At 50.6% G+C, this 20,711-nt stretch overlaps 4 protein-coding genes across 8 annotated transcripts; 1 reads left to right on the plus strand and 3 right to left on the minus strand.

The window, feature by feature from the left end:
• Window positions 1-136: 136 nt before the first annotated feature.
• LOC6729437 (metallothionein-3) lies at window positions 137-699 on the minus strand. Its single transcript, XM_002104712.4, has 2 exons — window positions 540-699; window positions 137-483 (listed from the first exon to the last, which is right to left on the minus strand). The coding sequence occupies exons 1-2, from the start codon at window positions 562-564 to the stop codon at window positions 314-316; spliced, it is 195 nt and encodes a 64-aa protein (XP_002104748.1). The 5' UTR covers window positions 565-699; the 3' UTR covers window positions 137-313.
• A 752-nt stretch (window positions 700-1,451) lies between these two features.
• On the minus strand, window positions 1,452-15,648 carry LOC6729438 (ubiquitin carboxyl-terminal hydrolase puf). Of its 3 annotated transcripts, none has more exons than XM_039296051.2 (21): window positions 15,560-15,648; window positions 15,210-15,486; window positions 14,071-15,108; window positions 13,245-13,956; window positions 12,259-13,168; window positions 11,311-12,197; window positions 7,977-11,249; window positions 7,732-7,918; window positions 7,021-7,673; window positions 6,831-6,954; window positions 6,585-6,772; window positions 6,253-6,523; window positions 6,004-6,186; window positions 5,377-5,776; window positions 5,212-5,317; window positions 4,972-5,143; window positions 4,703-4,893; window positions 4,289-4,641; window positions 3,252-4,221; window positions 2,849-3,186; window positions 1,452-2,775 (listed from the first exon to the last, which is right to left on the minus strand). In XM_039296051.2, the coding sequence occupies exons 2-21, from the start codon at window positions 15,250-15,252 to the stop codon at window positions 2,009-2,011; spliced, it is 11,766 nt and encodes a 3,921-aa protein (XP_039151985.1). In that variant the 5' UTR covers window positions 15,253-15,486; window positions 15,560-15,648; the 3' UTR covers window positions 1,452-2,008. The 3 variants fall into 3 exon arrangements, with proteins under 3 accessions (XP_039151985.1, XP_039151986.1, XP_016036078.1); XM_039296052.2 differs by having other exon boundaries at window positions 15,566-15,638; XM_016174773.3 differs by lacking the exon at window positions 15,560-15,648 and having other exon boundaries at window positions 1,452-2,748; window positions 15,210-15,351.
• A 9-nt stretch (window positions 15,649-15,657) lies between these two features.
• On the plus strand, window positions 15,658-18,953 carry LOC6729441 (set1/Ash2 histone methyltransferase complex subunit ASH2). 3 transcript variants are annotated; one of them, XM_039296058.2, is made up of 7 exons: window positions 15,658-15,909; window positions 15,975-16,159; window positions 16,221-16,565; window positions 17,431-17,811; window positions 17,880-18,160; window positions 18,372-18,629; window positions 18,688-18,953. In XM_039296058.2, the coding sequence occupies exons 1-7, from the start codon at window positions 15,794-15,796 to the stop codon at window positions 18,790-18,792; spliced, it is 1,671 nt and encodes a 556-aa protein (XP_039151992.1). In that variant the 5' UTR covers window positions 15,658-15,793; the 3' UTR covers window positions 18,793-18,953. The 3 variants fall into 3 exon arrangements, with proteins under 3 accessions (XP_039151992.1, XP_039151993.1, XP_002104752.1); XM_039296059.2 differs by lacking the exons at window positions 15,658-15,909; window positions 15,975-16,159; window positions 16,221-16,565 and adding an exon at window positions 16,620-16,822; XM_002104716.4 differs by lacking the exons at window positions 15,658-15,909; window positions 15,975-16,159; window positions 16,221-16,565 and adding an exon at window positions 16,991-17,206.
• On the minus strand, window positions 18,954-20,451 carry LOC6729442. Its single transcript, XM_002104717.3, has one exon. The coding sequence runs from the start codon at window positions 20,157-20,159 to the stop codon at window positions 18,984-18,986; it is 1,176 nt and encodes a 391-aa protein (XP_002104753.1). The 5' UTR covers window positions 20,160-20,451; the 3' UTR covers window positions 18,954-18,983.
• Between the last annotated feature and the right edge of the window lie 260 nt (window positions 20,452-20,711).

Below are 20,711 nucleotides of genomic sequence, written 5' to 3' on the forward strand. Positions count from 1 at the left end.
TGGTTTGCTAAGCGCCTCATTTTGCCACCTTTTGTTATTTAAACTTATAAAACAAAAAGAAAACAAAAAAAAAAAAACACGAAGGAACTAAAATAGAAGTCATTGCCACCCATTAAAGTTCAACGCAGAGGAGCAATGCTGGTATAGGTCATTAGTTTATCTTGTGCAGTAAATTTATAGAACTCTTGGTTTTGTTTCGATTAAACAATAAATGTATTTAATGATAACAGCTCACTAGCAGTTATGGCCATCGAAAAATAAATGGAAAAACGTATTATTCTTTTCCACGACTGACATTAATGGGGATGGGCTTCTACTTCTTTGCGCCACAGCAACTTGACTTGGCATCGCCGCCCGCCGTGTCGCCGCCATCCTTCTTGCAACATCCGCCCGAGGAGCTGGCATTCGACGGATTGCATCCACACTGTCCGGGTTTTTGGCACTTGCAGTTCTCGCAGCACTTCTCCGGCGTGCACTTGCAATCTGGATTATATACTCATTTGCTGGAGAAGATTCCTTCTGATCGAGATGCAACTCACCTTTTCCACAACCAACGCACGGCATTTTGAGCAATTTTTAGATAAAAGTATACGTTTTCCTAATTTAAATCCAAATGGTACACTGAATTTTCACAGACTGATTCATGGGGTGGCTATTTTCCGGTATTTGACATTTACGGCAGCGCATGCGTGTTGTGGTGCACCATCATCCGGAATGGAACACACGACCCGAAAGGCAACAGGTTGCAGGAAAATCAAGTGCCCGCCCAAGTGAATGCCAGTTGTTTCAATTACATATCATTTAAACTTATTATTCTCATGATTTGTTTGCGTTTGCGTGTGATTTCGGTTTGTGTTTTTCGTTCGTTTTCCCAAACATTACATTGTGTGAATTACGATCGCTTTACGTTCTCGGGATTGCTTATAACTATCAATATATGCGGCCCCATTTTGCGGGGCTGGCCAGTTAGTTTCCTTTATGTTAATCTTATCATTTTTGTCCTTTTGTGTTTCACGTGGGACAACGAATCTCTCTACACTCCTTACGTGCTAAACATTACAATTTATCATTATCGGATGTGAACTAAAAACTTTTCGTTCGATTGGTTTGCGTTATGCGATTTACATTGAAAATGATTATGACATACTCTTGCTCTAACACACATCATCCAATATTTAAAATGTTTTGTTAGGTTCTATAATTATAATATCTGTTCATTTCTAACGTATCCATTATGCTGCTTAGGGGCGTGGGAAAAGGCGAGGAAAGTTGGTTAGCAAATGTTCGTAGCATCGTTTTTAAAAATGATACTTAATGGATACAACATATATAGATATTAGCGTCTCGTAAGCCGTTTCATTGATCTTCTTCAACCGCTCTCGTTCAAACTTTTAATTTGTAGTCCTAATGCTGCTGCCTCTGATTCAACTGCTTAACTTTCTTTTTTTTTATTTTTTTGGCATAACAAATTGAGAACTTTACTTTAACCATCCATTTGAAAGGGGATCTCTTACGGGTTTCGCTTCTCTGTGTGGGAGACATTGCGTGCTGGTTAATCTTAAGCTAGTTACATTTATATCTATATATTGAATATATGTGAGGGCTGTTCGCGTGTCGGGACTGAATGTGTGTTACATTGCTATTTGTTGATAAGATACATACTTAGTTAATCTATTAACCCCAAAACCAGTTTCCGATTTCCGTGGCAGGCCGAATTCGCAGCACTTTCCACTTCCTCGAAAACGAACATCGGAATGGGAGCTATATAGCTTGTGGCGCTCTGATTTGCCATTAGACTGATTCTTATTTTTTGTGTTTGGGTGCATGGGTACGCACCCAAACCCAACCATTAGCACCAACCTTGGGTTGCTTACGTGTTACCTAACAATGACCTTTGGCCACAAAATTCTTACAGGTTAGGAGCTCAGCCGTGGTCAGCCGCCGGCGCCCATTATCAGTCCAGTGGCTTGCCGAAAAACAAAATGCTGAGCAAATCGTTGAATGACAACTAAATCTGTGTCGGACTTGCCGCCTGGGACGTGGACGCAACGGCGGCCGCGGGAGCTGGTGAAGGATTCGCGGGTACAGTGTCTGCACTGGTCGCCGCTGGCGGGGATTCGTTCTGTTGGCTACCATTTGTCTGGCTCGTCTTCGGAGATTGCTCATCCGCCTCCGCCTCTGTCTCAGTATCTACGTTGCAACGCGTATCGTTTGCATCGGACATCGGCTCCGGCGGAGTACAGGCTCCTTTGGGGCGAGATAACTTTACAGCGGCAGCCGCCGAAGTGGATGCCTCGCCACACGGTTCCTCACTGGGCTCCTTAGTCGCTCCCGAACTGGGAACACTGGCATCTCTCTTAAGGATGGCAAAAATGCTCTGGATATACGATTCCATGGTGATCAGCGTGATAAGTCGCTTCTCGCGCTCCTCGTTGAGACGATCCTGTGCGGTCTTCTTATTCGAAGCCTTCTTGTTGCGCTTGGGCGTCGGCTGCAGCTCGTCTTCCAGCTCTGTCTCGTCATCGGACGAGGGAACTGAAGTTTTGTCCATCTGCTCATCGTCGCTGCCTGCAGGAGTTGGTGGTTTTGTGCTGTCCGTTACTTGCTCCGCGTTACCGCTAGATTCCATGGAAACATCTGATGGTTTGTCGTTCTCTGTTGAGGTGTCTTTCTCGCTCTCCGTCTGAGGGTGTTCCTTTTCCTTGATCTTTTGCGAGTCACGTTTCTGCTTCTTGTTCGGAAATGGATCTGGCAAATAGGGAGATGATGAAAGCTCTATCAATTTCAACATAATCAAGTAGTTCCTTTATTCTTAGAAATATCATGGTAATGGTAACGCGAAACTTACCCCTCTCCGATTCCTTCCTGAACCGTTCGCTCTTGTTCTGAAGCGCCCTCAGCGATCCTCGCAACTCCTTGCGCACTGAGGCCGGTACTCCAGTGGCCTGGGCAATGATTCGGATGGCGAACAGATCGCCACACAGCTCGTCAATGTCGTCCTTGGAGTGCATTCCATAGTTGATTGTGTAGATCATACGTGCCACTGGCAGCTGGGCGGCAACCTTGTGATAATAGAGCTCCAGAAATTCGCGAACGCAGGCATCCTTCAACATGCTCCGCTCGTCCCTCAGGACATTGTGAAGGTACTCCACCAACAGTTGATTCTTCACCAGCAGCTCAACGTATCTTTAAAGAAGATGTGGAGAGTATAGTTTGAATATCTCTTATATTTAGAAAGATCTTATACTCACTTGTGCGTCAGTGCATTGTTGTGTATGCCCACCCAGAATTTGGGGAAATAGGTGAAGTGCAGCGGCGTGGACTCGATGGCCACCAAGCATTGCAGCTTGACTAGCGTGTCGTTCAGAGTGCCCGTGTTGACGCACATGCGCATCATGACGTCGATAAAGTCATGGTATGGTCGGTAAAAGGACTCCACCTGGACGTCGTAATCGGCATCGAGACCGCGTGGTGTCAGCTCAGCCAGAGCGATGCACATCTGTACCATGGGCCGCGGTGGACGTGGTGAGTTCTTGGCTCCCAATGGCCAAGGCGTATGCTTCGCACCGCGACGCGGGAAGTACGGTCCGAGAGGACCGATCGCATTGGGAGCATTTGCCACGGACAGATGACAGTTGATAAGAATGGGCGCCAGAATGCCAATGGTTTCCAGGCTGGGATTGCGCACCAGCTCCTTGAGCACCTCCAAGGCCATGCGACTGATCTCTGGCGAATTGAAGGTGTTAAGTAGCGTAGCTAGTCGCTTCACTGCATCCGGCAGTGCCTTTGCCAGCGCCGAGTGTTGATGTTGCTGGCGCAGGAAGTGCTGTTGCTGGAACTGCATTTGCTGCAATTGTTGCAGCTGCAGGTGCTGCTGCATTTGTTGCTGCAGCTGCTTTTCCTTTTGCTGCGGCGTCTGCGGTGTTTGCGTTTGGCTCTGCGACTGCTGTTGCTGTTTCTGCAGCATCTGTTGCTGCTGCAACTGCAACTGTTGCTCCAGCTGCTGCTGTTGTTGCTGCTGCTTCTTTTGCGCAGGACTGTCTGTGCGGGTTCGCAGTGTGGCTAGGAGGAGTAGCATCTCTCCCAAGAGATCAAATAAGTCTCCGGCCACGTGGCAGGCGGTGGCCTCGTGATGCATGGAATGTAGCGTGTGCAGCGCCTCGAAACACATCTCAATGCCGCCGTTGAAGATCACCATCGTGCGGTCCTCCTCATTGTCGACTATAGACGAAATGGAATGCATCAAAGTTGGTCATTTTTCTAGAACTAAGTAGAGTAAACTACTTACCCAGTATCTTAAGAGCACTAATCAGCGTGGACCAGGAGACACGTGCATCCAGACTACTGGTGTAGGACACAATCACAGCCCTCCTAAACTGGGTCACATCGAGCTTTTCCTGTTCACTGGCATCTGGATGACGGGTGGCGAACAGAGCCATCAACTTGAATAGCTCGTCCACGGCGGCCGCGTACTGCGTGGGATGCGGTGTGATGTTTTTAAATGCCCACTGAAGGTTCTGGTGCTGGGACAATTGGCGTGTGAGTGCACGGCTCTGCTCGCAGCACAGACGAAGTAGTCCATAATAGGCGGGCAGCATGGAACGGTTGTAGGTGACTATCTCCGCGTCATCATGATCGGCCCTAGCAGTTAATAGGCGGGTTAATAATGTTAAGTACCAGTCCTAAGTATTGATGTTCTTACAGTATATAATTAAATGCAATGTTGCGTGTAATCTCCGGGCAGTTGGCCACCTGGGCAGCATTCTCCGGACAGTCCACCAGTGAGTGGTGCCAGAATGTTAATAGTGCGTGCTTATTGTGATGGGCCGGAACACTGGGCTCCGAGAGGCGTGGATGGAACAGCTCCCACAGGGAGCGCATGTACGAACCTATCTGTAAGTGGCAACAAAGTGAACCAATTTAGTGCTGAACATATCGGGAAGAAAGAGGAAGTGCTGCTGCCAAACTTGCCATTAGTTTTTCAGTCTTTGAAACCATACAATAGCTGAGCAGATTGAAGTACGCGGTCAGCTTGGTTGTGCCATGGGCTCCGATATCCGCATAGACGCGCGCTGGACGCAGCAATCGCAGGAGCAGCGTGATCACCTGATGCAGCACCGCCTGGGCATCGCTATTTATGTCGCTGCGGGAGCATAAGCAAGGTAGTTAATATATCGCATAAGAGATCATTCAGTATTCCAAATAGTTTACCGATAACTGTGAGGATTGAGGGCCAGCAGCTTGTGTTGCGAGTGGGCGCGGAAGTTGGCCCGGAAAGGCTGGGAGGGTACCAGTGCCACCAGCAGAAAGGCGGCAGCTGCAATAAAACCCGACCATTTAACAGGATCTCCAAAGAGGTTTGCGCCGATATCATACCATTCCGAACACGAGTGTTATCGTGGGCCAGCAGGAATTGTTCGAGCCACTTCTCGGCCGATTGAAGTATCCAGGCGTGGGCGATCTTGTTCTTGGTGGCCTGCAGCGAGAGCCAGTCGAGCACGGACTGTGGACAGTACTCGGCCGCGTCCCACATTCGTGGCAGGATCAACTGGGTGAAACAAGGCAGGCCAACTGGACCGCCCTGCGTCTCGGTGAGCAGAGTGAGCAGCTTGAAGAATGGCGCGCACAGCTCCGTGTGCTTGGTTACCGAGGCGAAGAGCATGCCAATGATCTGCGTGGCCAGGCGCTCATCCCAGCGACAAAGCGCGTGTATTAAATGCTTTGTCTGGTGCGGATTAATGCCGTCCTTTATTTGTTGGTACAAAAATGGAAAACCCTACGAAATATAAGCAAAAATTGACAAAAAAGCAGGAAACTTTGAACACACGTAAAACAATTAAAAATGGAATTCGAAGGTAATTTTTTTATCTTGCTTTTTTTTTTTTGGAAATTTTGTTCGGGATTAATACTGATGGATTGGTTAGGTGATTGGTATTGGATATTGCATGCTTGAATGGTTGTTTGATAGATTGATTAAAAGCTTTCCAGCTTTTTGAGTATAACCTTGCCACCGGCGATTGCAGAGAAGTCTTTGGGCGAGAGTCGCAGCCGGAAGTCGGCTCCTCTTGATCTTTCCACTAGGCTGGCACACAGAGCAATCATCTTGTCTAGCGATGCCGGACGCATCTTCTCCACGGACAGCGCCTCTTCAGAGGAGTTGTCTTCGTTGTCAGAGCTTATGTCTATCTGCTCAATGGAAAAATGAAACATCAAAACAAGGATGGTATGCGAAAATTTGTTTGATCAACTTACGCTGTCTGTTTGCTTGTGTCCCAGATAGAAGTCGACCAGGCTCTTGAGTACACCGATGCGCAGCAAGTACATGGCCTCCTCATCTCCCATCCGTGAGAACTCGCAAAGCAGTCCAAAATATTCGGACAAGTGCCTCAGGTTCGCTCGGGCACCGTGCTCCAGGAGCGAGATGAGCGAACCAATAAAACGGGTGACGCAAGAGGATTGACCTATTAACTCCTTGTCATCCTCGTCTGTCTTCACATCCAGATACATATCAGCATGTGAGGCACTGGAAATTTAATTATTGTTTAATAAACATAACGAATGTTAATGTTATGAATTATATTTACCGTAGTTGCTGGATGACATGGATTACCAAACGCTGGAACATTTGACGCACCATTTGGTTGGGACACTGGATTAGCACCTGGACCGGCCAGTAGGGCTCCTGCGACATGTGCGACAGAAACCACTCGCAGGCCTCTTGGCTGGCATTGAACTGCTTGGTGAGCAACTCCACCCAGGGCACCATAGTGGGCTACATTGATGTATGATTAAAACCCACACTTACAGCTTTGCTGAGGGGATTTACTCACCTTTTCCTTAGCATGAATAAAAGTCTCAATGAAAAAGGACACAGACAACTTGGCTGCCATGCAGGTGACGTCCGTCTCTGATATTAATGATTGGGGTATGTGCCCACATATCTGCCACATAAAGCTGTGAAAGAAAAAACAAGATTTGTGGTAAAATTAAATGCATAACTAAATGTATAACGAATCTCACTTGAAATATGTGTGCTCGAAGATGTTGCGATCCTGCAGGAACTGTCGATTGTCCTGCCAAATCCAATCCTCGAGCTCCTTGTTCAACAATGGACGAAATAGTTGTAGCTTCTGGGCAGCCTTCGACGTGGATGGTTGCTGATCGTTGCTGGCTTTGCTGTGGCTATTGTTGCTTGTCTGCTGATTATCACAATTGGCTGTTGGCTGCTTTTCCTCCTCAGTGCTCACGGTCGTTATCTCCGTGGGCTTTTCGTCCGTCTCCGATTTCTTTTCGCCCTCTCTGGATTGCTTTTCAATTTCCTTTTCCTCAGGCTCATCCTGCTTCGATTTGTCATCCGCTATCTCCTCTTTTGCAGGCGTTTCCTTAGACTCTGTTTCAGTCTGTGCAAGCTTCTCCTTGTCCTTCTCCTCATCTTCCACATCCACATCCACATCTGCTTTGATTTCACTAGAACTGGTCTCCATTTTAGTGGGCTCCTCCGCCTCGGACTTCTCTTCCACTGTGGGACTGGGCGTGGGTGTAACCAGCAGCTCAGAATGCCGGCGCTGCAGATGCTCTGGCAGTCGGCGCTCGTAGAACAGCATGTAGGCAGAGTTAGTCTTCTCGAAACTAAAGTCCAGATATTTCTCAGTCACTGAGTCGTAGGTTTTGCTCTGCAGATATCAAACATAAGTGTTAGGTGCACGAAAACCAATGTAACAAACTACTTACCGTCATCTCGCCGCCAAAGCACTCAGCCGCTATCTGTGAGGGATCGAAAGGCTTCACTTCGGCATCGTTGAAAAGAAACCAGCGCTCATGCGTATGGTAACTAGTCTTCGTCCGCTCCTTTATAAAGCTGTAGTAGTGGCCGCCATCCGCTGTGCCCGTGTGGACAGTGACGCCCACCAGTTCGTACCTATTTAAGTGGGCATTAGTGTTGTTAATTAAGATACCAAATAATATGAAATACTCACTCGTAGCATTCTTCAATATCGGCATCTAGCGTGGCCTCTGCCTTTTCGTTGTCATTCCCATCACCTCCACCATCTGCTCCTTCCTTCTCCCTTTGGCGCCTCTCTCGCTCCTCTTTGTACTGCTGCGGCATCAAGGTCTTCTCCACATAGTGACACATGTTCAGGCGCAGCGGAAAGGAAAAGTGCGTGTTGACCTTCTCCTTAAGCATGGTGACCATATTAAAGGTGTAGCGCATGGTGTTGAAGCACAAGATCTGGGGAAGCTTCTTGAAGCAAGCCCGCTTCTCGGCTCGTACTTTTTTGCCGCACTGCGAGCAGGTGTACATGTTGTCGCCCTCGAGGGTATCCTTAACGGTGACTTCGTCCAGGGATTCCTGCAGATTGCGCATGTCTGCCACCTGGCAGCGAACCGTATAAAAGTCCTCGGCCGTGCGGGAAACGTGACCACAATCTAGGGAGACGACATTGTTGCTCAGGGATCCGCAGAAGAGCCTTTTCACCAAGTGCTTCAAGTCAGGCGTCATATCTTCCAGCTTGGACACCAAATCGATAAAGAACTCTGCCATATCCTTTTGCTCTCCCGTATTTAGCGGCTGGTGATCCATCTGGTACACTCGGCAGAAGCTTCGCGGGTTGTAAGACTTCCGTTCCGACTCCAGTAGGTAGGCAAACATCCGTTGTAGTTCCAGAAGTGTGGGTCCATGCTTACGGGCGGCGGTGGGTGGAACTCGCAAAACAGCTGCTCGCGCCTGTGGCATCATGTACAAGTGCTGGACGCAAGAGGCCATATAGCAAGTGGCTCCCAAATTAGTCAGCCCCACATATCCGCACTCAGCTCTGCCTTCATCGCGCGGCCAATAGTCCCAGGGATACGGCTGCATGGGTCCGGATTTGTGTTGTGCCAACAGACGACCATGCAGATATGCATAGTTCGTGGCGCAGCCACGGCACAGTTCAACCAGGAGATCGTAGGCAGATGCTCGAGACGACGCCGACTTGCACTTGGGCTTCTGGCGATCTGCCGGCGAGGGCATGTCAAACAGGAAGCCAATCAGTTGCTCAATAAAGGATAACGCCTTGGGTGTGTACTTGAATGTGGTGTCGTACTTGATCAAATTCGACATGAGATTTAAGAGACCCACCAAGCCATCGTCCTGGTAACCATGGCGCAGTTCATAATACTCTCGGGTGAGAATGCTCTGCGAGATGCTTTCGCACAGCATTTCAATGTCGATGTGCTCCTCGGCCACCATTTCCGGGGAGAGAGTATCCACTAATCTGGCCAGCAGCCAAAAGTAGTCACGGCAGGCGGGTCCGTAGGGATCCTTGCCCTCTTCCGAGAGCAAAAACTGCGTGTGCTGGGTGCCAGAGCTCATCTGCTCAGCCAATGGCAACAGGGCGATGAGCTTGTGTAGCAGTGGTGCTAGTAAGAGGCGATAGCTATGTGCGTTTCCTAAGCAAATGCGATAAAGGCCAGCGCATATCTCACGCCGCACCGCCGGTTCGGGATCCTCCAGTATGAACTTCTGCAGCCATCGACAGTGATCGGTACCAGTCGGGGCCCAGAGAAGCCTTCTTGCTTCCGCTGAGGCGTGCACAAAACTCACTAGGATGTTCATAGCGAACTGGATGAGCTGGGCCCTGCCCCAAAAGCCAGTGCGCAAGTGCTGGAACTGATAGGGGAACACCAGTGGATTGGCCGAAGAAGCCTGATGCTGCTGGTGAACTTCGTCGTTAAGGATCGATGAGAGTCGGGTCAGGCACTGTGGTACCTCCATCAACTGTAGCATAAACGGGTGCGGTCGTGACATCAGAACATGGGCATCCGCCGACTGCAGTTCCTCGAATCCTAGAAGCCAGAGAATGCGCAGCAGGCTGGCCAGGCAATCGTGCCGCCATTCATTTAAAGCCAACTCCTTGGGATGTGCGCTTTGTTGTAGTTGGCCTTCACTGAAGATTTCGTACAGATGACGAAGGCCACCACATTTTACGAACGCCTCACTCCATTTATTGTCACCTCTTTCCATCACCGAAAGTGCTGGTGGCGGAGGAGTTGGAGACGGCGGCGTGGAGCAACCCACTGGGCGCTCCTTTTCCTGTTCAAAAGTATCGCCTTTCTTCTGACGCTTGCTGTGTTGTTTCGGTTGGTTTTCTTTGTCGCCACCGCTGCTACTGCTGGCCTCCGTTTCCACATCCTGCAAGCCAGTCGAGGGTGTGGGCGTCAGTGGGGCCTCCAGCTCGCACAGTTGCTCCTTGCTCATCTTGACCTCTGGCGGTGGTGGTGGCGGCTGCTCGTTGCTATTTCTCCGTCTTCCCATCGAGGATTTCTTCACTCGCACCTGTTCCGGTGGATGTCCCATGGCCACATTGCCGTTGGATTCGCCGCGTCTGGAGCTGGTTAGGGCCAGACTCTCCACAATATGGAGGGAGTACATGAATTTTTGAAGGTTGTTCGGATCGAGAAGATCTCTGAACTTCTGCTTGATCTGCTTGCGCTTGGTGGCCAGTTGCTCCTCCTCTCCGCCAGCATCCAGCTGCTCGAGCTCGCTTAGGTCCGTAACCAGACTCTTAAAGGCGTCTAGAATGTGCGGATTGGTTGGCAGCATGGCGAGGATATCCCAAACGCGTCGCGAGAGCAATTGCGCCTTTGTGTGGTGCTGGGGATTTACAGTCGACGCTTGTGGTTGCATATCGCCCAGGGTCTGCATCAGGCAAAATAGCTTCTCGAAGTACTTTGGCTGCAGCAGGAGCACCGTGGGCAAACACTCCTTTGGTGGGGGCGGCAGCATTGACGGGTGCTCCAAATTGGATTCCTTTCGCCTGGCTCCACGTCCACCCAACGATACGTAGACGATCTGGTTATCCTTGAATCCAGCATCTCCTAGACTCCGTTCATCGTAGTCCGAGGTCAACTCCTGTCCCTGTGTGATAATACGTAGCGGTCCATCGCTGAGCAGCAGACCCAGCACAGGAGCAGCCAGTCCAGTTTGGAGGCTCTCCCACCACTTGGACACCTCCGCCTTGAGGTCGGCGATTAAGTCACACGCGTGCATCTGCAAAAGGCTTTTTTCCGAAAGTCCTGCCTGTTGCAGCACTATTCGTAGTGGTGGACCCGCTCCCTCATTTTTAAGGTTGCTGTGCGACCCAATCCCTTTGCCTTCGATGGCCCAGCGGCGCAGATGAAACGCGTATCGACGCCGGAAAGTATCCAAATGGGTGTTCAGCAAGAGCAGGCCACGCTGGACACGCATCAAAGCATTCTCATCATCGATGCTGAAAGAATACAGAAATAGAAAAATAGTAAAAAAAAAAAAGGACATTTATTTCAACTCACCTTTCCAAAGCCGTGGCCGCTTGAACTAGGTTTTCCATGCACTGGGAAACGAACTCCTTCTCCAGGCGCAATTGTTGACCCATGTAGTACATGTTGATGTACTGTATGGCCGCCAGGGAGACATCGTTGCTCTGGGCGCGCAACGCGATCTTCCAAAGATGGTACATGCCAACGGCACTGGCGCTCGCCGAGATCTGGTCGCTATGATTGTCGTACTCGGCCATGGCGATGCGGGCGAAGCTGCAGAGCTGTTGAAATAGTCCCAACGCAACCATAGAGAACTCCTCCGGTCGCAGCTCTGGGAGTTTCTTCAAATACAAATGTTGCAGTGCTTCAATGCCCAAAGCATGCTGATCACCGCCTTTGGCCTGTGCCTGCAGCCACGAAAAGTAGCAGTCGGCACACTCCGGATCGTGGGCCAGCCACTCCCATAGCGCGTCAAGCTGCTCCAGCGTTAGGCGGAAGCTTTTCGGGGATCCCACCGTCGAGAATATCGATGATAGGAACTGCAGTCTTACAGAAACTTGTGTCTTGTGTGAGTAGAGTTGTCCGCCCAGCTGCTGCTGCTGCTGCTCTCCGTTTTGGGTGATCAGTACCTCGGCATGGCGACGCGCATAGTGACGTATATTATTGAAAAAGCACTGCATCATCCGGTGATTTCGCTCTGCCCACAGCGTCATAGAGTGCGTGTCCGAGGGTCGAAACTGTTGGAACGAGGCGAACAGTTTGGGCAGCAGTCGCAGGCTGACAATAACGCTCCGGTTGTTGGCGACGTTATACAGACAACCCTCGATGAATTTCGTTCGCAGTTGGCGGTCCATGCTGAAACACAGGAGAGTGGCCAGAGCTTTCTCTGCCTCTAGAGCCAGAGACTCCCCCAGTTGGCCCTGCAAGGCAAAATGAACATTACATAGGATTCAAGGACAACGAAAATCCAACACAACTTACAATTTTATCGTCTTGAAGCAAATCCCACAGCAGTGTGTTTCCAGGCTGGCAGACATCATTTAGCTTGAAGGAGGGCTGCACCGGTGTACTCCCTGACGTAGAGCTGCCCTGGCTTGCCTTTGGTGAATGGTGCTGCTTTCCGCCGGAAACCACCTCCATCAGATCGACATCTGAGTCCGACTTTGCCTTGGCCGCAGCAACCACGGCGGCAGCTGCAGCAACGCTGGCCTGCCGGTTCATCGCCACCAGCGTTTGCTGAGCAGTTCCGGTAGCCGCTGCAGCAGCGGCCACAGCAGCGGCAGCAGCAGCCACATTCGACTCCCCAGACTTTTGAAGGGCCATCGCAGACTGGGCCACCATCATGGCGGCGGCCGCGGCTGCAAAGGCTGGTGGAACGTCCGAACAATTTGCGCGGGAGCTGACCAGCTGGGCCAGCTCCTCCTCGCAAGGCGACACGTCCTCGTCATCGAAGTCAGCCAGGTTCTTCTCGGATTTGTTACTCATCGGGGATGAGTAGCTGCCATCGTTCTCGGCACCACTAAGCAGCTCATTGATATTGGTCTCGATGGCCCTGATAAAAGGTCCCTCTCCTTGCAGATGCTTTAGCACGGCGTCGGGCACCAGCTGACTCGTAGCACCATCGCTGCACTCGTCGCTGTCCGCAAGAAGTTCGCCCTCGCCATCACCATCGGCTTCGCCATCTGCCTCGTCACTGCTGGGCACATCTTCAACTCCGTCCCAAATCTCGACGAGCTCATGGGGTAGAATGATCTGCTTGTTGGTTTTTTGTCGCCGTCGCTTGTTGCTCGTCTTCTTGCGGCTGCGATGCAGTTGCAGCTCCAGTGCGGCCCGCGATTGCAGTTCCTCTTCGCTGCTTGTGTTGTCGATAATGTTCACAATGCGTTTGTTCCTGGGTAAATTGGTAAAATAGGTGATACTTATTACGTCAATACATTTTAAATTTTTAGAAAAACTATTTTACTTACACCAAGTCCACTTTGCCCATATCCTCGGGACTTATCTGCTTTCCCTTCTCCGTGGTGGGGTCACAGATGTGCCTTCTGTGCCGGGCCTGCTTGCATGGAGTAACTCCATCGATTGGACTCTTGTTACCGACACCTCCGCCGCCGCCACCGCTGGCAATGCTACTGTCGTCGGCGCCAACGTGGTCGTCCTCTGTGTTGCTTCCCTCAATGCTGCCGCTGTCAGAGCTGGAAGCGGTGACGTTTGACCCCAGCAGGTGATCTTGCATTAGGTTCATTTGGCTGCGTGAGGTATCACGAGTCCACAGCTGTTTCGTTAGCGCTGAGGCTATGTATATGCTCTGCTCAGTGTGCTCCTTGGGATCCATGCGGCAAAGGAGGGAGTAAAGGTGCATTGCCGGGCGCGGGGTCAGGTTCTTCACCAGCGAAGGCAGGATGTCGAAGATCGTCTTTGAGCAGTGCTTCAGCTGGGTGGCTTGCCAGATCAGCTTGATGTCCTCTTCAGAGATCTGGTTCTCTACCGCCAAAAAGTTGAGCAGCACGTGTGCCTGTTTAACGATTTCTACGTGCAGATTCGGCCCAAACAGGTGCTGCACTATATGATTTTCAGTCAACCAGTTCGCGATGCGCTGCCCGAACAGCTCCACTTCGTTGACCGTTTCGGTGGTGCAGATCTCGTTAAATAGATTAATGTGTGCGTTGATCTGGGCCATGCCTGGAAAATATTTAAAATCATTTACTCTTATATAATATTTATTGATAAATAAATATAATAGTTCAGCATTGTTCGAAATGTCTTAAATAAGTATGTCAACATCGTAGGACCTACCTGCCAGTCGCATGGTCAGCGTGGTCGATGTAAAGTACTTAAAGGCCAGGGCCAATCCTTCGGTGTCGAAGTTGACTGCAACATCCAGTGGGTCCCGCATAGAGGACCACACAAAATCGGCCATCGCGCGTGTAGCGGCAGATCGGAGGCTCTGATCCGACAGCTTGCACATGTACTGCAGTATCCGACTTCGCAGAGGCACGAAGAGCTGCGTATTACAATGATAGTTCAGCCAAAGTTTCACATTTGAGACGGCAGCGGTCATCGAGTGAGCGGTGGACACTGGCAGATCGGGATGTTCGAAGCACAGCGACATGGCGCCAAAGCCGCCCGAGTTGCAGAAGAGGCTCACATTTCGCAGCAGGTAGATGGGCAGGTCGTTGTCGTGAAGATCGCAGATGAGGGCCAGGTGGTGGGCCTCCTCAGCCTGCAGGTCGTCCAGCCGAGAGTGCATGCCATGTTTGTGGGCGATGTACAGCGGGAAGTTGAGCAGGAACACCTTTGAGACGAGCACCAACAGTTTCTCCACCTCGGGCAGGATCCAGGGCTCCTCTGTGTACTGCAGGTGGGATTTGTGCTGAGGATTGGACGTTTGCGGGGGAGGGGGAGTGCAGGGGCCAACTGGCGGCTTTTTGGCTGGCCCATCGCCGGAGCCCTGAGCCTCTTCGCCGGCGGATCCAGATGGCTCCTCCTTTTTTGCTTCTTCCGCTGGCGCGGATGATTCCTTTGCCTCTGCCTGGGCTGACGCTTCGTCACGCTGCTGTTCTCGCTGCTGTTGGGCCTGAGCCACCACCTGGGCAGCACTGGCCGTTAGCCGCTTGTAGTTGTCGATGAGGTGGTCGATGTGTTTAAGATGCTGCACCGTCAGACAGATAAGCGACTGCACTACCAGGTTGAAACGGTCATAGTTCTTGGTGTCCCGGTACAGGCACATGCACTGACGCTGCGGCCACGACTGGATGTAGTTAAAGGTAGTCTCGATCTCGCTCTTCAGCAGCAGCTGGAACTTCAGATCCGAGCTGGCCACGCGCACCTCATCTGCAAAAGGAATTCGGAATACCATGTGTAAGAAGGGGGCAGGGGCTCCGGTGCTCGTCTTCATTCTATATTTTTTTTTTCGCGGTGCACTTTTCACTTACAGAGCTCCAGGAGATTCTGGAAGTCGGCGCACACCTCGCACATGGTGCTCCACTAGCTGCACACCGAATCGGGAGCTTCCAGGGGTTAGGGCCGCCTTGCCAGCGGCGACGACTCCTGGCCGTCTATGGAGAGGAGTCGGAGTCTGGGATACGCTGGCGGAGTCACGGTCTGAGTTGCGGGCACTTGCTCTTCTTGCTATTCGTTGGTCGCTTGGCTCGCTCCTGGCGGTCGTGCAATGCCATTTAGGATGGCGCCCTCGCCTCTCAACACGGAACACTGTTTTTCGGCAACAAAAAAGTGATAATTCTACACTTGGACATATATATATGGTAGGGATATATATATATACAATTACAATCGAAGCAAGAGCCAGAGTTGGAGCGAAGAGGCAGGGGCAGGGTTGTCAGGCTGTGTGCTCTAAATGTTGCGTCTATCGTTTATCGCTCTTTGGCGACGTTCTGGTATTTGCAAACGCACCATGTGTTTGCCCGCCAACGGTCACTCTGGCCAGCCACAGAATTTCTTGCAGGCCGCAAATTTTTGTTTACATGCTAATTGTTGACTGAAAACCTATATCACTGCCATGGAGGACAGCCAAATGGACACCAGCTCGCCCACAGAGTCCAGCTCCGAGGTGAACTTTACTGCGGAGGAGGATAAATCGCAGGAAACGCGTTCCGCAGCCGGCGTTTGTTACTGGTGAGCTCTTTGTATAGGCTTTTTGCTTGGCCGGCTCCCTTCTATTGATAACATTGTTTTTTTAGCGGCAAGGAGCGCAATCTCAATATTGTGGAACTGCTTTGTGCCACCTGTGCGCGCTGGGTGCACGAGACCTGCGTTTCTTACCAGCTTGGTAAGGGCAAACTTCTGCCCTTCATTACCAACTATGTGTTCGTCTGCAAAAATTGCTCTGCCAGCGGATTGGAGAGCTTTCGCAAGAGCCAGGCTAGTAAGTGCAAAGAAGCCTCGCAGATTGAACCCTCTTCATTAATAACAATAACCATTTCCAGCCATATCCCAGATGTGCCACTGCGCCATTGCCAACATGCAGCAGGCGGCTTCCAGGGACGGACGTCGCCAGATTCAGTTTAGCAAGGACAAGGAGATCATACCGTACATCGAACAATACTGGGAGGCTATGACCACCATGCCGCGCAGGCTCACCCAATCCTGGTACAGCACCGTCCAGCGATCTTTGGTCAAGGATGTGCAGACCCTGTTCACCTACGAGGAGCACGCGGAACATGGCGCCATGTACGGACTGTTCCATCAGGATCTGCGAATCATCAAGCCGAACTACGAGAGCATGAGCAAGAGTGGCGCCCTGCGACTCACCGACGATGGATATACTCAAGGTGAGTGTAAATAAGATGGTAGGCATTCAAATCAATTTGAATTCTATAGTTTGAATGCTATAAACTTGACCGCATGTGTTATCGAACGCTCAGGGGTAGAAAGCTAAAGGAATTATCTTTTGGCGGCCAAATTGGCAACACTGGTCGACCAGCTGATTTTGGCACAGTGGTTTTCGTGTCGTCTATTTCGCTGCCTATTCGCTCCCCCTATTTATCGCCGCTCCCTTTCGCACGCTCTTTCGCAAGTATTTGGCAGAGTAAAGCAACAACAACAACTGAAAATCGCAATGCGGATCGTAGTTTCAGATTTGCACACACACAACCACACACGCAGAGAAAGAGAGAGAGAGAGCCCCACGTAGTCAGATTGTGGGCGGGGCGAAGTGGGGTGGGGTGGGGCTGGCAGAGGCGCTCAACTTGGCTCATTCATTACAAACAAATAGTTACGCTTGGAACACTTCGCCAGTGTCTCAGTGTGCGTGTGTGTGGTGCTCTTTCGGGGGAATTGATTGCGATTTGATTTTGAGCACTACGCAATTGCAAGGCCCCCGCTCCTTCAGTTCCATTGTGACCTGGTCCTGCTACTGCTCCTGCTCATTCCCCCGCCCCCGCCATGGCGTCATCGTTCACGGACGAGGAGTGTAAGCCCGGAAATAGCACCGCCCCGAACTTTGCCCATTCACCTACATATGTAGCTAGTCCCAGCAATCAATTTCCTTGGTGAAAGAATTTCCTTGGGGATAGCTCCTTCTAGAAGCATTGCAGATACGTCCAAGATTTACTTACGCGTAGTTAGGCTGTTTTTATATTTGCAAAATACATGGCTATTGGATTTGTAACTAATGATTGGCCCTCCTGATTCCAGCTGCCCTCTCCAAAAACAATCGACAGAAAAGAAAATTTCCTGGCACGGATTCGGGTCCCACGGGCAAGAAGGGTCGGCCCAGTTCCGATATTACGGCCAATGTAAAGCTCCCACCGCATGGTTATCCATTGGAGCACCCCTTCAACAAGGATGGCTATCGTTACATACTCGCCGAACCGGATCCACATGCTCCATTCCGTCAGGAGTTCGACGAGAGCTCCGATTGGGCAGGCAAGCCCATTCCTGGCTGGCTCTACCGCACCCTGGTGCCACATTCTGTGCTCCTGGCGCTGCACGATCGTGCCCCACAGCTGAAAATAAGCGAGGATCGGCTGGCGGTGACGGGCGAACGTGGTTACTGCATGGTCCGAGCCACACACTGTAACGTTATATACATATATATATAGTTCCCTGAAGAAATCATAGTAATATGGATTATCTTTCCCCAGCTGTGAACCGGGGATGCTGGTACTTTGAGGTCACCATCGAAGAGATGCCCGACGGAGCTGCCACGCGACTTGGCTGGGGCAGGGAGTATGGAAACTTGCAGGCTCCGTTGGGGTACGACAAGTTCGGTTACTCCTGGAGATCTCGCAAAGGCACCAAGTTTACCGAGAGCCATGGCAAACACTACAGTGAGGCCTATGTGGAGGGCGATACATTGGGATTCCTCATAGAGCTGCCAGAGGAGGCGTCGCTCGACTATCTGCCCAACACATTTAAAGATCGGGTGGGTTTAGATCGTTAGTTGTCTTATAGAATTCTTGTTTTACTCTTTTCTGATCAAACCAGAAAGATCCTTTCTATTGTAAAATGATATAGGTCATCTTGATAATTAGCCCGTATTATGCCTTTCCACTGAATTTGCATATAATTGCATCTTTACAAATCGACCCTCCCTAATTAGCAATCTTGTTCAAAATCTATTCATTCTGCAACAGCCCCTGGTAAAGTTCAAGTCTCATCTGTACTACGAGGATAAGGACAAGATCACAGAAACCCTGAAGAATCTGCACATCCTGCAGGGCAGCCGCATCGAGTTCTTTAAGAACGGCCAATCGCAGGGTGTGGCATTCGAAGACATTTATGCCGGCAGCTATTTCCCGGCCATCTCGATCCACAAAAGTGCAACGGTCAGCGTAAACTTCGGACCCGCCTTCAAGTATCCCGAGGTGCTTGTCGAGCACAAAGCCAAGGGGGTAATATATCTCGATTTGTTCCCAGGAAGCTTAACATCTATTATACAATCCCCTACAGATGCACGATCGAGTGGAGGAGCTGATCACAGAGCAATGTTTAGCCGACACCCTCTACCTCACAGAACACGATGGACGTCTGCGCCTGGATAATATGGGTCTTTAGTGGGATATGTCGTCATACACAGGAGTTTAAGAAAACTAGAGTGTTATTTTTGTATGCACTATTCTTTGGCAAGCAGAAATTTGAAAAGACTATCATCATACTATCATACCTAAAACATTTAGAATTTACCACTTTTAAAGCAGAAGAATTTTAAGAAAACACTCTTTTGAGATCGGTTTTATTGTTTGAGGTTACTTGAAGGCTTTGAATTTCGAGGCACTGTAGGGTATGTAGAAGGCGCTGCTGGGCGCAAATTCGGATCGCGGATGATGAACTGCCGCCGAGATGGAGCGTCCCGTGGATGGTGTGTTGCTGGAAACGCTGGTCGCCCCAAATGGATGCAGTGTGGAGCGGTTGGAGGAACTGTTGCTTTGGCCATGGCTGTTGTGTCCGCCGCCGCCGCTGGAGTTGCTCTGGCTCGAAGTGGCCGTGGTGGTGGCCAGCAAATCCCTGCTGTGCCTGCCCAGATTAAGCGAGGGCAGGACTACCGCGTTCCTATTGTTAAAAAAGCGATTGGCGGCCATGGGCATGTGCCAGGCGGACGATCGATGACTTTGATGTGGCAACACGGCGGACTTGGCCTGGTTCTGATGCTGCAGCTGCTCCTTCTGCTGCACCTGGGTGAGCTGAACGAAGCTGCGGTTGTTGAGCAATCCCCGAAAGCGCCGGTTGGTATCGAGCACATTGAGAATGGGCGGCATGCGCAGACGTGCCGAGGATTGGATGGTGGCCGAGATGGGCAGCTGGGGCTGGTTCTGCTGGCTGCGCTGTCGCTTGAGGAGTCTAACCGAAACGGACGTGACCCGCAGATCCCTGTCCAGTAGATCCACCAGTTTCTTCTGGCTGTGACGCAAATAGGAGCGGTGCTGAGGCTGTTCTGGTTCTTCCGCCTTGGGTGTGAGAAATCCATCCTCCGCCTCCTCGTCATCATCGTCGTCATCTAGGGAGTTCAGACTGAGATTTGAAATCGAGTCAATATCCTCCCGCGTCTGACTATCGAAGCTGTGGTGGCGCAGCATTCGAGTCCGGCGGCCCAGCAGGCTGGGGAACTTTCGGTGCCAGTCGGCGATCTCGTTGCGCAACTCGGGCTCCTGAAGCTCCGTCAAGGGATCCTCGCCGCTCATCAGCCGTTCCACCCGCTCCCAGTCCAGCAGGTTCTTCTTGATGGCATCGTCCGCCCACGGAATGGAGCCCACCGAGCTGCGGTCAATGCTGCTCGAGGAGTAGGGCACATCCTGCAGGAACTCCGAGTCATCCGGATCGTCCTTATCTGCTTCCTGTTCGTTGTTGTTGTCGTTGTCCTTGCAGATGGCACCCTCATTGTCCTCCAAATCCGCTCCGAAATAGTAGCGTCTGTCTGAGGACATCAAAACTGCTCCAGAAAAACGAGCTGGACTCGTTCTGCCTTCGCTTTCCCTTCCCTGCTCCTTGATCCTTGCACTCGCAAATCCCCGTGGGTGTCCTTTCGATTTATGTAGCTGTGCCTGTGCCTGTGGATGTGTTCCCCTTCAAAATCGATGCCGCAAAAGGCGGCGAGCGACAATTGTTGTGTTGTGGCCCATTCCAGTTTGGCTTGTTATTTATTGTCCTTTTGTTGTTTCGACAAAAGGGCGCAGGCTCCACGGCGTTGCCAGTGTCGACCAGAAATAACGTTCGCTGGTTCAAAGTGGTTCAAAAAATCGAGCATAGAGGGTATTCTTTTTGAGCTTAGCTTTTAAAGTAACAATAACTCTATTTAACTCTTATTTTAATCAAAACAATGTAAATTACAATTGTTAAGGTTATGATTGGCATAAGAAAATACTCCAAAGCCATAATCGGCTTAGATACTAGTAATTTTTTTAAATATCCCGCCAAATTGCTGTCTGCCTGTCATCTATCAATGTTTCGATGTTTGGGTGTAGATTGTATCGTTGTTA

The sequence above is a fragment of the Drosophila simulans genome, chromosome 3R, assembly GCF_016746395.2.
Source record: "Drosophila simulans strain w501 chromosome 3R, Prin_Dsim_3.1, whole genome shotgun sequence".
NCBI classification, from domain to species: domain Eukaryota; kingdom Metazoa; phylum Arthropoda; class Insecta; order Diptera; family Drosophilidae; genus Drosophila; species Drosophila simulans.

Bases quoted from the DNA above. Each gene is read 5' to 3' on its own strand.
- LOC6729437 (XM_002104712.4), bottom strand. From the start codon at position 564: ATGCCGTGCGTTGGTTGTGGAAAAG. The intron at 484-539 runs GTGAGTTGCATC...TATATAATCCAG, and splicing joins GTGCGTTGGTTGTGGAAAAG to ATTGCAAGTGCACGCCGGAG.
- LOC6729442 (XM_002104717.3), bottom strand. From the start codon at position 20,159: ATGTCCTCAGACAGACGCTACTATTTCGGAGCGGATTTGGAGGACAAT.
- LOC6729441 (XM_039296058.2), top strand. From the start codon at position 15,794: ATGGAGGACAGCCAAATGGACACCAGCTCGCCCACAGAGTCCAGCTCC. The intron at 15,910-15,974 runs GTGAGCTCTTTG...TTGTTTTTTTAG, and splicing joins GCAGCCGGCGTTTGTTACTG to CGGCAAGGAGCGCAATCTCA. The intron at 18,630-18,687 runs GTAATATATCTC...AATCCCCTACAG, and splicing joins TCGAGCACAAAGCCAAGGGG to ATGCACGATCGAGTGGAGGA.
- LOC6729438 (XM_039296051.2), bottom strand. From the start codon at position 15,252: ATGTGCGAGGTGTGCGCCGACTTCCAGAATCTCCTGGAGCTCT. The intron at 5,777-6,003 runs GTTATACTCAAA...TATATTTCGTAG, and splicing joins CTGCAATCGCCGGTGGCAAG to GGTTTTCCATTTTTGTACCA. The intron at 5,318-5,376 runs GTATGATATCGG...GTTTTATTGCAG, and splicing joins TAACACTCGTGTTCGGAATG to CTGCCGCCTTTCTGCTGGTG.